The sequence below is a fragment of the Tamandua tetradactyla genome, chromosome 1, assembly GCF_023851605.1.
Source record: "Tamandua tetradactyla isolate mTamTet1 chromosome 1, mTamTet1.pri, whole genome shotgun sequence".
Lineage (NCBI taxonomy): Eukaryota > Metazoa > Chordata > Mammalia > Pilosa > Myrmecophagidae > Tamandua > Tamandua tetradactyla.
The window spans coordinates 187,350,457-187,366,241 of NC_135327.1; the positions used below are offsets into that span (position 1 = coordinate 187,350,457).

Here is a 15,785-nt window from a genome sequence, read left to right on the forward strand (position 1 = left end):
CACCGTTTTGATTACTTTTGCTTTATACATAGTAAGTCCTGAAATAAGGTAGTATAAGTCCTCCATATTTGTTCTTCTTTGTCAAATTGTTTTTCTAGGATAGTTCCTTTTCATTTATATATTAATCATAAGATCAATTTATCAATATCTACACATACACACACAAACATAAACCTGCTGGAAATTTGGTTGGGATTGTATTGAGTCTATAGGTCATTTGGAGAAAAATTGACATCTTAACGATATTGAGTTTTCTGATTCATGATTACGATATATTTCTCCATTTCTTTAGGTCTTATTTAATTTCTCTCAGCAATGTTTTGCAGTTTTCAGCATACAAATCTTGTGACATATTCTGTTAAATTTATCCCTTAATATTTTGATACTATTTTACATGTTATATTTTAAATTTCAATTTCCAATAATTCGTTATTAGCATCTTGAAATATAATTGATTTTGGTATATAACCTTGTATCCTGCAATCTTGCTAAATTCAATTATTTTGATAGCTGTTGTCTGTAGATTTCTTAGAATTTTCCACATAATGATCAGGTTTTCTGCAAATGCATGTAAGGTTATTTCATAATCTCCAATCTGTTCACCTTCTTTTTCTTTCCTTACCGTATTTGCTAGAATCTGCACTACAATTTTGAACAGAACAGTGAAAGTAGGTATCTTTGCCTTGCTTTCAGACTATGGGAGAAAACATTCAGTGTTTCCTCATTAGTATGTTCTAACTGCTGGTTTTCACAGATGAGTTTTATCAAGGTAAGGATGTTTCTTTTTATTCCTAATTTACTGAGATTTTATCATGAATTGGTATTGATTTGTCATACACATATTGACAAATATATTGAAATAGTTAGTTTTTCTCTTATTCGATCTATTGATATGGTAAATTTCTTTCATTAATTTCTGACTGTTAACAGCATTACATTCCTAGGCTATTTCTTATTCGGTCTCTGCAGAAGTGTCTTAGGGCTTCTATAACAAAATACCACAAATTAGATGGTTTAAAATAAAAGAAATTAATTCTCTCAACAGTCCTGGAGGTTGGAAGTCCAAAATCAAGTGTCCGCAGGGCCATGCTTTCTCTGAAGGCTCTAGGAGAGGATCCTTCCTTGCCTCTTTTTAGTTTGTGGTGGTTACCAAGCAATCATTAGCATTCTTTGGCTTGTGGTAACTAACTCCAATCTCTGCCTGAGTCTTCACATGGCCGGCATCTTCCTTGTGTCTGTGATTCTATGTCCATATTTCCCTCTCTTCTTATAAGGATATCAGTCATACTGGAGTCCATAATCCAGTATGACCACATTTTAACTACTTACATTTGTAAAGATACTATATCCAAGAAGGTCACATTCATGAGCACTGATATGGACATAGGCTTTTACAGGCCAAATTCAATCCACAACATTTATGACGCACCATTCTTTTTTATATATTGCTATATTCTATTTGTTAATATTTTATTAAAGATATCTGCATCAACATTTATGAGGGATATTGTTCTGTAGTTTTCTTTTCTTGCAATGTCTTTCTCTGGTTTTGATATTGGGATAATGTTTGCTAAATAAATCAAGCTAGTAAGGTCTCTTCCTCTTCTATTTTATGAAAGAGTATGTATAAGGTTGGTCATCATTTCTTCCTTGAACGCATGATAAAATTCTTCAGTGTCTATATCTGGCCCTGGGGTTTGCTTTGTTGTAAAATTTCTAAGAATATTTTTTGTTTTGAAATAATTTTAGATTTACAAAAAAGCTACAAACATAGCAGAGAGCTTCTGTACCCCCTTCACTTAGTTGCCACTAATGTCCTCATGTCACACAACCATGGTAACTTTATAAAAATTAAATTAACATGGGTACAGTGCTATTAATGAAACTCCAGACTATGTGGACTTTGCCATTTTTTTTTTTTTTGCACTATAATGTTTTTTTTCCATCCAGGATACCACATTGCAATTAAGGTTGGGATGTGTTTAATTACAACTCAATTTATTCTTTAATGTATATTTACTGTTTCTTCTTGAGTGAATTTTGGTAATTTGTGTCATTCAGAGCATTTGTCCATTTCATCTAAGTTGTCTGTGGACCTACAGGTAAATTTCCTGTCTTTCATTTCTAATTTCTCTTCACGTTTTTTCTCTCATGATCAGTTTACCACAATTTGACCCTCAATAATATTTTCAAAATTATAACATGTTAGCAAACCACACATTATCAAACCATAGATTAAATCAATTAAAAAGGGAAAAGGGTACTTATTAAATAGGGAAAACTGGCAAAGTCCAGCTTAACTAAATGACCACTCTCAACATTACCAATACTAGAACAAATTGACATCATGTGCCTCCTGATTTGACACACTCTGATGAATATATATAACATCACCTATTTGGTATTTTTGCTAAAAATCTTTGAGTTGAGTGTAACCATAAAAAAAATTAAGACAAATAAAAATTGTGGAGTACTCTAAAACAACTGGCTTCAATTCTGCAAGGAAAAACCATTACTCTCCCCCCTACATGGGACATGACATTCAGGGGTGAAAATGTTCCTGAAAACATGGGGTATAACTTCCAGGGATAAGCCTGGCCTTGGTACAGTGGGATCAACAATGCCTTCCTGAACTAAAGAGGGAAAAGAAGTATAATAAAATAAGGCATCAGTGGCTAAGAGAGATAAAAGAGTAAAGAGGCTATTCTGGAGACTACTCTTACACAAACTTCAGTTAGATAGTGCTAATTGCCATGGTTTTCTAAACCCCAATTAACATCACTCTTTTAACTCTTAAGAGGGCCTGGGGTTCCTAGGCCCAGTGGATCCCGGGGCCCAGGGGTACCAGCCTCTCCAAGATTGTCAACTGGTTAGCGTCCCGCTGTCCTTTGGTGTCAGCATCCACTCTCAGCATGGGGGACTGGGGCGGGTATTGCCTAGGTTTTCCTATGGATTGGGGGAAGGATACAAGAGGGAGGAGTTATGGCAGAGAGCATGGGACTTGGTGGATGGGTGTAGCTACTGATTCACTGTCTTTATGTTTCTTCCATGTTTTGGACCAGCTGGAGGTGGGGATCTGGGGTGGTGGAGTGGTGGCCCATGGCAGACTCTGCAGTCTGTTCTGTGGCTACTTGTTGAAGTGTGCTTTGAAAGGTGTTGCTTTTTTTTTCTTTTCTTTGTATATATGTTGTATCTCACAATGAAGATGTTTAAAAAAAAGTCACTGAGAGAAAAATAAAAACTACAAATGAATTATATAAAAAACAAAACAAAACTGGCTTGTATGTTTCAAAAAGGCTAATGTTCTGAATGACAAAAAGACAAAAGAAACAGTATACTGATACTTGTTTGGATCCTATATTTTAAAAAAATCTATAAGCTACATTAATGGGACAATTGGAAACATCTGATTATGGACATTAAATAACAGTATAGTATCAATGTTACATTTCTTGAGTGAGATAATTGCATTGTTGTTATTTGGGAGAATGCAATACACAAGCCGAATATTTAGGTATGAACTGTCATGAAGTCTGCAGGTTACTCTCAGCTGATTAGGCAAAATAGTGTGTATTTAGACACATTGTACTATTCCTACAATTTTTCCAAAAGTGTGAAAATATTTTAAATAAAATGTTGGGTGAAAATGAGAGTAAAATGAGAATAATTACAAGAATAGGAAAAATATGTATAATTTCCAGGAAATGAGGAAGGAAAAGAAACTCAACCAATTAAGCAAAAGAGAGTAAAAGAAAAGTTTAAAAGAAGCATCAAGAAAATACAACAAATAGAAAAGATCAGCCAATATGTTAGCCACTAGAACAAGCATATCAATTTTCTCAGTTACATCAAGGGCTTAAATTTCCCTAATAAAAGACAGTTGTTACTATAGTATTAGATAAAATAGAGTTCAAGGTGAAAAATATTAAGTATGAAATTAAGGATTTTTATATTAAAAAAATGTACAGACCATAAAAATTTATGAATTTTGATAAATCTAAAATACAGCTTTGAAATATATAATGTAAAAGCCAAATTCAACACCAGACTCACAATCATGTATTAAATAATTTTTTAGAAATCTCTTTTAGATCAAGTTTATAAAATGCAAGTAAGGTTTAGAAAATATGAATAATCTAATTGATCTAATAGGTAGGTACAGAAGCATGCACATAACACACACTTATGGAATGATCTCAAAAAATGATAGTTTTTGACACTGTCTTATCCTAGACAAAAAATGTTACTTTTTAAAAATGTAACAGTAATAGTGTGGTTATATTTAAAAATGAATCCTTATCTTTTAGAGATAGACTGTATCTATGGATATAATGATATGGTGTCAGGGATTTGCTTAAATACAATCTGGGAGAGTAAAGAAATGGTTGGGGTATAAATTGATATCAGTTGGCCAGGAGTTGATACTTGTGGCATCTCTGATGGGTACATGTGGGTTCACTGTTCTATGCTCTACTTATATATAGGTTTGAAATTATCCAAAATAAAAATTTCAAAGGCAATTACCAAGTGTTTAGAATTATATAGGCATTCATGAAATCTATGGGCTGTAGTGAAAAGATGCTCATTGTGTCATTATTTGTAAGAGGAAAAAAAAAACTAGGAAATAACCTAAATGTGTGGTAATAGGTAAATGGTTAAATGAAAAGCAAGTTGCTGACCTCTCTTTCTACCCCTCCAGCTCTCCCTCCCCTACTCCCAAAAATGCATATGAATGTGAGGAAAAAGTCAGGCAAGATATACTACAAACTACTAGAATGGAATTAGCAGGAGGCAGAGGGGGAAATAGAAGACAGAGATGTGTGAATGCAACTTTGATTTTTAACCTTTTTACTTCTGGTTTATTTAAATATTTTTCCAACAAGCATATATTAATTTTTAAATTGAAGAAAGTAAAAATGTTCAAAAAGTAAAAAAGAAACTGACTTGTGATTTAGCAATCTCTCTTTTAGAGTGGCATATTTTTATCCACTAAAATCTTCTAGTTTGTTTCAAGTAAACCAGTTAATACAATTTCAGCATACATGACTAAGAATATATTGTGGAATCATGGAGTATAAGAGTTAGATAAATACATTCAGCTCACTATGCCTGGCCATGCTCTTGACATAAAATCTATAAATGGCAGAGTATTTGTAGATTCTTGTTTCAAATATGCTTACTCACATATGGTTAGATTTTTTTTGTTTTCTACATTACTTAGGGAGCCATATTCCTGTTCATCTTCAGTATCTTGGCACTTTTCTGTTTTTCCACATGAGCCAATTTCAAATAGATATTCAATTTTCAAAACACAGAACTCTCCTTAGCAATTTGGAAGTCAAAAGACTCTTTTGTGACTAATACACCTTCACCATCTTTCAAACTGAAGAGGATATATATATATATACATATCATCAATTTTTAAAGGTTTCCAATTAAGGTTTTATAAGAGGTGTTTTCAAGTCAAAATATTGTGAGCATTCGGACATTCTAGCGCATGACCATTATTCAACATTATTTTCTATGCATCTCTGATAATTTTATTAGTATACAAGGATTGCTGCAGACTAAAAACCACAGTATCAATGGAATAATAACTAAAATGGGGGCTAGGATTTTCTACCCCACTACCTTCTTTGAAAGGGAAAAAGGACAAGTGAAGGTCATCTTGTGAAATTAATGGTAGCAGATCCCAGGTTGCCAGGTTCTACTTAACTATAATATTACAACCCTTATCCTATTTGGTTTTTGGGATTTGTTTTAGGTCATGTTATTCAAGCAACATCCTGCATTCTTAGTTCTCGGATCTTTGAAAGTCATTTTCTTGAGATAGACACAATGTCTGGGATTATAGAATATATATAGAATATACTCAATAAACATTGGCTAAATGAGTGAATGAATAAACAGAGTTTTTATTTTTAATTAAAAGCCTGAGACTGGGGTTAAAATGGAACAAAGGAACTTCTTATTCAAAAAGCAAACTAAAAAAGAATAAAAAACAGTAGACAAACTGTTCTAGCTGATTCTCCTGAAACCTCCCTAAGTTGGTTATCTATGATATGATTTATTTGCAACAAATTCCTTTTATTTTTTTGTAAAGCCAGTTCAATCTCTAGTATCTATTATGTTAAATGTACAGAGAGAATAAGATGCACCTATAGATCTTGCTGATGCTACCTCAGTTTTGAAGGGGAAGTGGGAAAAAATATCACCTAAAAGGTCAACATGTTATTGGAACAGCATGTATGACATGGGACAAAGTAACATAATGATGACATGCATGCCAGGTAATTTTCAATAGTTGGGGATAATATTCATGACATCATAAATTTATATACCACAGTATTGAGGCTGGATATCAAAATAATTAAAGTGTTTCAGGGTGAGTCAGTTTGAAAGGATTATGTGCTCTAGAAAAGCCATGTTTTAATCCTGATCCATCTTGTGGAAGGAACTGTTTCTTTTAATCCCTATTCAGCACTGTAGGTTGGAAACTTGATTAGATTAGGTGTGACACACCCAATTGTGGGTATTAACCTTTGATTAGAGGGAGATTGATTCCATGCAGCCCAGGTGGTCTTGATTAGTTTACTGGAATCCTTTAAAAGAGGAAGTATTTTGGAAAATGTGAGACAGCCACAAGAACTAAGAGAGCCCACTCAGCTAGAGACCTTTGGAGATGAAGAAGGAAAATGCCCCTGGAGGAGCTTCATGAAACAGGAAGCCTGGAGAGAAACCTAGCAGACATTGCCATATTTGCCATGTGCCCTTCCAGCTGAGAGAGAAACTGTGAACATCATTGGCCTTCTTGAATCAAGAAGGTATCTTTCCCTGGATACCTTAGCTTGGACATTTTTATAGCCTTGCTTTAATTTGGACATTTTCACAGCTTTAGAATGGTAAACTTGCAACTTATTAAATTCCTCTTTTTAGAAGCTGTTACATTTCTGGTTTTTCGCTTTCTGGAAGCTAGCACACTAGAATAGGGTGTTTTAAGTATATTTCTTAATTCAATTAATTTAATCCATACAACCACCCTGTCAGTGGTCATAATTAATCTCTCTTTAGAGTTGAGATGTGGCAAGGTTAGCCAGAGCCCAAATTTATACAGCAAGTATCAGAGCTTGGGCACTTACTGAAGTCTGCCTTTCTCTGAAGCCTATGTTATTTCCATATACTTGAAATCTCTTATTAGAATCCTGAATCCTGCACTGAGGCCACAAGTAGTTTTTGACAACTGATCCATATACTTTGTTCAAAGGAAATACTTAACAGAAAGTGGTACTAGTCCTGCTCATAAAGTATAATAGCCCTCGCCTTCAGACCTGAAGTTGTAGTAGAAGGTACTGAGGATAAAGTGAATGGAAGAGTAGAAATTGCTAGGGGAATATACTAGAGACGGGTTGGTCACAGAGATGATACGGATGATAGATCTTCTATATACAGACCCTGACAGCTTCCAGGCAGGAAGCTGGGGCAGCAAGTGTGCAGTTGCAGTCCTGCATCTGTGGGTATTCTTGCTATGTAAAAGTAGATCATCTGATAATTTACTTTAGGTTTTATTTTTCTATCATAAAAGTTATATCTTCTACTGATGAAAGTTTTATCATCTTGATAACCCTTGCTGGCAGTTTGAGCTTTTTTTAGAAGGCTGAAATGATTCCAAGATCATATTTAGAAATTAATTTTGGCCAGTAAGAAAATGTAAAAGTAATAAGGGTAAAGATACCTCCATTCACACTCACATGCTCAAATGAAGGTTTAAAAATAAAAAAATACGAGTAACTAAATCCATGAGGGCTTTCAACCCAAACCTCACAGCCCGTGATGGAAAGAATCTTCCTTCTTGAATTCTAATAGAAGTATCTTGTCTTGTATTGTCTAGTATTTCTAAAATACTCTGAAGATATTTTATACAGCCGTGTTATGTTATAGGAGTTAAAAAAAAGCCCAAATGTTCACCAATAGGCAAATGATTAAATAAATGGAAATGCATACACATTGGATTCACATGCAGTAAATAAAATATAATTTTGAGGATTATACAGAATAACTAAAAATACTTATGACCATAATTCAAAACATGTACACTAAGATGACAACAATGTAAAATTATGAATGAATGTGGAAATGATATGCCAGGATGAAGAAAATTATATTGTGGGATTATGAGTTAACATTTTATCAATGAAAATTTAAAAATTAATAGGACTAGCAGTAGAGAAAAATAATTTGAATATTTAGTGAAGAATTATCATTGAAAAGCATTGGCAATGCCATGAGTTTGTATATTGCAGATATTAGAAAGAAAAGAGAAAAAAAGTGACATTAGGAAAGTTAGAATTTTGTTTCATATTTTCTCTTTATGTATTAAATGTGTGGTGTACAGATGTGGGAAGATCTCCTAATGTGACTTCTGGATTAGTTTTCCCTGACTTTTAATGCTCTTGCACATGGAGAAAAGTAAGGAAATATATACCTAAATAATAAAATTTGGTAGAAAGTTTGGAAAGTAAAAGTTTAAAAATAAAAATTATCCATCCTTATCCCACTAACCAGAGACTTGCAAATTACTGATTCTTTGGGATTCTTTTCTTATCAAATACTTTCTATGCATAGCTATAATACTTGAACAAAATCAGGAACTTCTTGAATGTGCTGGTTTGAAAGGATATATGTCCCCTAGAAAAGCCATGTTTTAATCTGAATCCCATTTCATAAAGGCAGAATAATCCCTATTCAGTACTTTATGTTTGAAACTGTAATTAGATCATCTCCCTGGAGATGTATCCCAATCAAGAGTGGTTGTTAAGCTGGATTAGAGGAGATGTGTCTCCACCTATTTGGGTGGGTCTTGATTAGTTTCTGAAGTCCTATAAAAGAGGAAACATTTGGAGAATGAAGGAGATTCAGAGAGAGAGCAGAGAATACTGCAGCACCATGAAGCAGAGAGTCCATCAGCCAGCGCTTTGGAGATGAAGGAGGAAAACGCCTCCCGGGGAGCTTCATGGTAGCCCCTGATTACCACTGATCTAATTTCCGTCCTTGTAGTTTTACCTTTTCCAGCATGTCATATGAAGGAAATCATACAGTATGTAGGCTTTTGAACTCACTCCTTTCACTTAGGATAATGCTTTCAAGATTCATCTATGTTGCTGCATGTACCAGTAATTAATTCTACTTTATGGCTGAGGGGTATACCCACGTCAGGCATTATGAGGTCAAGAAATCTGAACATTTGTTTAGGATCTTGATATAAATAAGCTAAATTGCTTTTTAAAAAGATGGTAAGCTCTATATTCCTTTAAAATTATATAGCCTCTACCTCACTGAGCAAAAAGTAGAAGTAGCTCCTTCTAGTACACTTTGATGAAATATGAGGGGGCATAGAGGGCAATTCATCAAAGTTACCAACGCACTCATCTTCTCACCCAACAGTTGCACTTCTAGGAATTTATTTTATATTTATCTCTATATACACAAAAGGAGATATGTATAAGATTATTTATTCCTTAAAGCACTGCTTATAAAAGCCAAAATCAGAAAACAATTCATGCCTATATACAGTGGAGTGGTTAAACAAATTATGGTATGGTCACAAAATAGAAAACTATTCAGTGGTAAAAAAAAATGAACTCATTTATTGCTATGGAAACAATAGAATTATTGTTATATTATAAAGTAAAGGGCAGAACTGTGTATATAGTATATAACTTTTTGTATAAGAAAGAGGGAATAAGAATATATATATACATACTTGTAGTTGTTTGTATCTGTATGAAATAACATTGGAAGGAAATTTATAAAATAATAAAAGTTACTTATCAGGGCCGGGAAAGGAAACAAGATGGACATGTTCATGGGTAGAAAGAGAGATCAATATCTACTATCTTTTGCATTGTGATGTTTTTGAATCCTGTAGATTATATCACAGATTGAAGGAGAGAAGGAAGGAAAGAGAATGATTGAATACACAGTACCTAAGTGTGCTGGTTTGAAAGGAAGTATGCCCCCTAAGAAAAGCCATGTTTTAATATAAATCCCATTTCATAAAGGTAGAATAATCCCTATCAATACCGTATGTTTGAAACTGTAATCAGATCATCTCCCTGGATGATGTGATTTAGTCAAGAGTGGTTGTTAAATGGGATTAGGTGATGACATGTCTCCACCCATTTGGGTGGGTCTTGATTGGTTTATTGGAGTCCTATAAAAGAGGAAATATTTTGGAGAATGAGAGATTCAGAGAGAGCAGAGGAGAAGGACATAGCCATGAGAAGCAGAGTTCATTAGCTGGTGACCTCTGGAGGTGAAGAAGGAAAATGCCTCCCAGGGAGCTTCATGAAACAGGAAGTCAGGAGAAGAAAGTAGAAGATGACTCCGTGTTTGCCATGTGCCCTTCCAGATGAGAGAGGAACCCTGACCGTGTTCACTATGTGCCTTTCCAGATGAGAAAGAAACCCTGAACTTCATCGGCCTTCTTGAACCAAGGTATCATTCCCTGGATGCCTTTGATTGGACATTTCTATAGACTTGTAGTTGGGACATTTTCTTGGCCTTAGAACTGTAAACTAGCAACTCATCAAATTCCCCTTGTTAAAAGCCTTTCTGTTTCTGGTATATTGCATTCCAGCAGCTAGCAAACTAGAACACTAAGAGACCTGATATTAAGAAAACTGTGAGATGAGGAAGAAAGATTTTTGTTTTCTTCTTTTTCCTTTTAATCTCAACCTATAAATTTAATATGTATGCCTTACACATACACACACACACACACACACACATACACATACCGTCTTGTACCTTTATTTTCTTCTTCTTACTTTCAACTCAGCCAATTATATCAGGAAAATCACTACTGCCATCTTCAATCAATCCACAAGTCACTAAAAGACTCACCTAACACAAGAATGCAGCTATGATATGCCTGTATAAGCAAAGAAAGAATCAGGAGTTGCAATGCAATGTTACCTAATGAACCTATCACCAATACTAATAACCCACAATCTCCACACAAGATTCCATGTAACTCCCTTACTGAATTTCATTTTCCTCAAGCATTAGCCTTTATGATTTCACACACATACACACAAACAAGCAAAACTCAGATACAGTGATGATTTCCTTTAGGCCTAGCCAAAGGAAAAGAGGTATGATTTTGCTAGAGAAAAAAACAGTTTTGGGCAGCTAAGGAGGATTAAACCAATAAGAGGCAGAATGGTGCCTAAGTCTTACTCATTTGTCCCTTAGGATGAAAATCATTGATGAGTTTAAGTCCATTTGCTTAATCTTTATGCCTCTGAATAACTGTTCCTCATGTGAGAATGGAGCTCCAGGGTCTTCCCTAGAGAGACCAAACAAACCCTAATGTGTCTTCCCTGGCCAACTGTACCTTACTCTGCACCCAGAGGTCAGAAATACCAGTGTTCTTTGCTCCAAGGATGCTGAGAATTTTGATGTACAACTTGGGGAATGATCTATTGCCCTTTTCTACTCCTGGGACTACTCCAGCTTCTAATCCCTCTCAGTCATCTACCCAGTCTTCTATCCAACAAATATTTACTGAGCACTTACTCACCTGCTATGCGTTTGACACCATGTGAGTTGCTAGAGTTCAACGGGAGTAAAACAGACGGGACACTGCTCTCAAATAACTATCAGTGTGGTCCATCTCTGCACCCACACCTGCCTCCTTCATTCTTGTTCATCTGGCCTCTTGCCTTAGAGACAAATTCTTCTCCTAAGTCCTAAATTTAGTACATATAACTTGTACCATCTCTTCTGCTACCTCAACTTCTGAATCCTCTAATTTTTAAGTCTACTGTAATCTCAACTGGCTGGATATCTCAAAACCTTTCCCATAGCTCTTAGACTTAGGGTTAAAGGGCCCCTCATGTCAGTTTTCTTTTCTTCCTGCTTTGGTTGAAAGCAACCTTTTACTATGAACTTTTCTAGATAAACCATACCTACTACTGGTGTCAGCAATATATTTTAATACACTAGATGCTGGGGGATATATTGGTGAATAAGAGGTTTTTCTCCTCAAAGAGCTAAATAGTCTGGTCTGAGAAAGAAGCAGCAATAAAGGTATTTTCCCTTATGTGCCTCCTATATCAGGGTATTTTTAAAGTCAGTTGATGATTTGTGGTGAATCAATGTCTGATTACCAATTTCTCCTCCATTAGCCTGGGATCATCCTGAAGGTGAGAACCATGATGGTTTCTAACCTGGGACCAACTCTGCCACTTACCTGACCAAAACTGGGATCTTGGGCATCTTCTTAGAGACTTTAAAGAAGCTTGTGTCCCCTTTGTTGTCAGTGAAGTACACACCAGCCACACTGGTCACAAGGTTCCCAGGAAACGTGAACAGAACCCTTTCATCATCACCCTGATTGGCCCAATCCCAGGCTTGGCCTCCAATGAGTAAGCCCCCTCCACGTTTCATAAACTTGACCAACTTTTCAGTCATGGTTTCATTGTAGGCATCGATACAGTAAACCCCCAGGGAGTCTTTCACTTCTGCCTCAATCTTTGCCTCCACCCCAGAGCTCTCAAGGATTTTGACCAAAGGTGCAAGGGATGGGTGGACACCAATGGGAGCCCCAGGGGAGGAACAAAGCCAGCCTACTGCATTGAGGAGAAAGGGAATCAGCTGAGCTTCCACCAAGTATTCTTCGTGGGACACCACCACAAGACGGCCTCGGCCATACGTGGAGGCAGCGATGAGAACCTGGCCCATGTCATTCACCATCACTGGAAATGAGGCTTCTCCAATAAGAAGCAGTTCACAAGGGATGGCATCTTCGGGGACATCCCAGCTTGACACTCCATTCATGAGGGCCTCAAAAGCAGCAGAGGGAGTCGCCATGGTTCTACCAGAATCTGTAGAGAGGAAAACAAAAACTCAGTGAAGAATGGATAAACAAACAAAGCGCTCACTCCTCCACTAGCTGAGACAATTCTTCCCATAACGCAGACGAAAGTGATGCTGTGGAATGACTCCAATACTCACCAAGGTGTCAGTGCCTCCAAACCAGCAGACCCTCTTAAACATGTGATCAAACTAAGAGAACGCAACACATTTTCATCACAGAAGGGAACAAACAGAAGGGAGGAAAGAGGGGACTCAGTATGCTGTCCTGCCATCCCGACCCGGCTCCACTCTCACAGTGATCTTATTAATCGCGGTTTAGGGAACCCAGAATTTTAGTCTGAAAAGATCTGGGCTTTTGCAGAGATCCTCTGTGGTCACAGGTAACTGGGTGAGAGGAAATGCTTGAATCTAGATCACAGAAAACCAGAAGTCGAAGGTAATAAGTTATGAAATTATGCATCTGGGACACAGAAGAGCAAAGCTGTGTGTCTGTGGAAGTGGAGTCACAAATAATCTCTGCTTCTTAGTCATGAGCTCCTCCCTTAAAGCCTCTACAGTCTGACCTTGGCTAAACATACTGTACCAAAATGGTTCCTCCAAAGACAAAAACGTTTTCATAATCAGGCCATCCAGGGCTTCTCTTTGTCACTGACCACTTGGCAGTAACGGACTTCACTGTTCATCCAGGCCTCGGGGCTCTCATCACCTCTTATATCTACGGTCCTAAGCTAATCTCATTATCTTCAACCTCTTCAACCACTTACTTTCTGTCCTTCTCTTAGCTCTTCTGAAAATGAAGAGATTCCTTAAGTTTTGCTTTTGGCCCTTAAGTCTTCTTTTCTATTTCTCTTGTCGGAAAACATGCTCACTCTCAAGGTAATGAAGGGCAAAATAGAAGCTCAGTCGCTGGAGTTAGGCTGTTGGGGTTTGAATCTCAATTCTGCTGCATACTAACCGTGAAACTCAGAAAATACATCTCAGTTACAGTTTCCTTATTCATCAAATAGGGAAAACAGTATCTATGCACAGGGTTGTCCTGAAGAGTAGAGGAAATAACACGTTAAGGACCTTTTCATCAGTTTTCAAGTATTTACATATGTATATGCATATACATAAAACATGTAAATATACATGCAGTTAATTATTTGGCTAAAAGTAAACTATTTCATTTAATTATGTGCATAATAAGTAATTCTCGAAAAAAGGAAAAAAAGGCTAACCTTACGTCACGTTTCATAAACAATGGATTAAACATTTATTGATCCTGATTTTACTGTTTTTATAATCTGGAGCCAATATTAATATTAATAATAATATGTAATATTATATGTAGTTCTCACATATATCTGTAGGCCCTTGAAAAAGCCTTTATATATGCTGTATGCCTTTAGCAGGCCACGGATGAAAAGGCCCTAGCCCTGGTATCACTAATAAACTCAAGACCTCTAAAACAAAACAGCACACTGGCCATTTCCAGATGATCTCAAAACCTAAAGAAATTTTAGATTTATTATATTCCCTCCACCGGGATCCTCTTTGATAAATTATATAAGTTTGCTGTCCCTAGTTATTAAAGAAGGTAATACCCACCTCAGAGAATGGACGGGAAGATATCATCAGTGAATACTAGCTAAATTCCACAAATAACAAGGGCAGGCAACCACACAGAGCCACAGCTGTCTCTCCTCTCCCTCCTACTCCCATATTCAGCTAATCACAAATCCTGCCAATGCCATCTTTCATGGTTTCTAATCACACTGCCCTTAACCTAGTTCAGGTCCTTAGTAATTCATGCCTGGACTAAAGTGATCCAGTTTCTAAGTCATCAGTATTTGTTTTCACCTTTATTCTAAAACCACTCTGATGGTATTATTTCCTTGGAGAGAAATCTCCAGTGCTTTGCCTTTGCACGCTGGGAAAACTCACTGGCTTCATCCTGCAATATTTAAGTTCTTCAATGATGGCTGCTCATTAAGTTTTCCAGTCTCTTGTTATTTGCCTCCCTGAAGCTTCCAGTCTAATTGGTATCTCTGGGCAACGCTCTGCTCTCATTTTAAAATTTCCTTCCCTTTCCATTTCCCACATCTTTCTATCAAATACTATCCTTCTAGGCAAAGAAGAGGAAATTTAAATGGTCAATTAACCTATGAAAATAGGCTTAATCTTACTAGGAGCCAAGCAAACTAACACATAATGTATACTGTCCATAAAATTGGCAAAAGAAAGAAAGAGTGAGGAAGGGAGGAAAGCAAGGAGGGAGGGAGGGAGGGAAGGAGGAAAACCATAATGCCCAATGTTGAAAAGATCATAATCTACTAGAAGGACTGAGAATCTCTGTGAACTTTTTGGAAAGCAGTCTGATAGTGACAATTCAGTTGAATATATCCATTTGGATTGTTATGAAACTATCCATAGACCCAGTAATCCTTCTTCTAATGATCTTTCTTATATAAATAAGAGTAGTAATTGTAAAGATTTATGTGCAAGGATGTTTACCATCACTCAAGCCAAAAAGTGGAGATAAACAAAAAACTAGAAATGGAGATAGAAAGTTTTCCTCACTGCTAAAACAAATACCACACAATGGGTTGGCTTAACAACAGGAATTTATTGGTTCACAGTTTCAAAGGCTAGATGGAAGGCTTACTTTCTCCCAGGGTGGATATCTTCTTGCTAGCTAGCAACGTTTGGGGTTCCTTGGCCTTTCAGTCACATGGCAATGAACATGCCAGCATAGTCTCCTTTTTCTGCCAGGCTCCATTGACATCCAGCTTCTTGCTTCTCCTCACAGCTTCTCTCTCTGTGGTTTTCAGTTTTAGGTGTCCAGTAACAGGATTAACACCCCTTTGGATTCAGTTGGGCCACACCTTAACTGAAGGAGCCTCATCAAAAGGTCCTATTTACAA

General features: G+C 36.4%; 1 protein-coding gene and 1 long non-coding RNA gene across 5 annotated transcripts in view; one reads left to right on the forward strand and one right to left on the reverse strand.

Annotated features, from left to right (window-relative positions):
• The window catches only part of LOC143673711 (uncharacterized), a 40,994-nt gene that overhangs the window by 22,567 nt on the left and 2,642 nt on the right, over positions 1 to 15,785 (forward strand). The window lies entirely within an intron of this gene.
• Positions 1 to 15,785, reverse strand: part of LOC143673700 (TRPM8 channel-associated factor 1) — a 44,625-nt gene that overhangs the window by 11,947 nt on the left and 16,893 nt on the right. For 3 of the 4 annotated variants that reach the window (XM_077148569.1, XM_077148558.1, XM_077148539.1), the window contains exon 2: positions 12,254 to 12,887. In XM_077148569.1, the coding sequence (XP_077004684.1) occupies positions 12,254 to 12,873 (620 nt within the window). In that variant the 5' untranslated portion in view covers positions 12,874 to 12,887. Of the gene's footprint in view, positions 1 to 12,253; positions 12,888 to 15,526; positions 15,776 to 15,785 lie in introns of all 4 variants that reach the window. The other variant, XM_077148548.1, reaches the window with a different exon arrangement.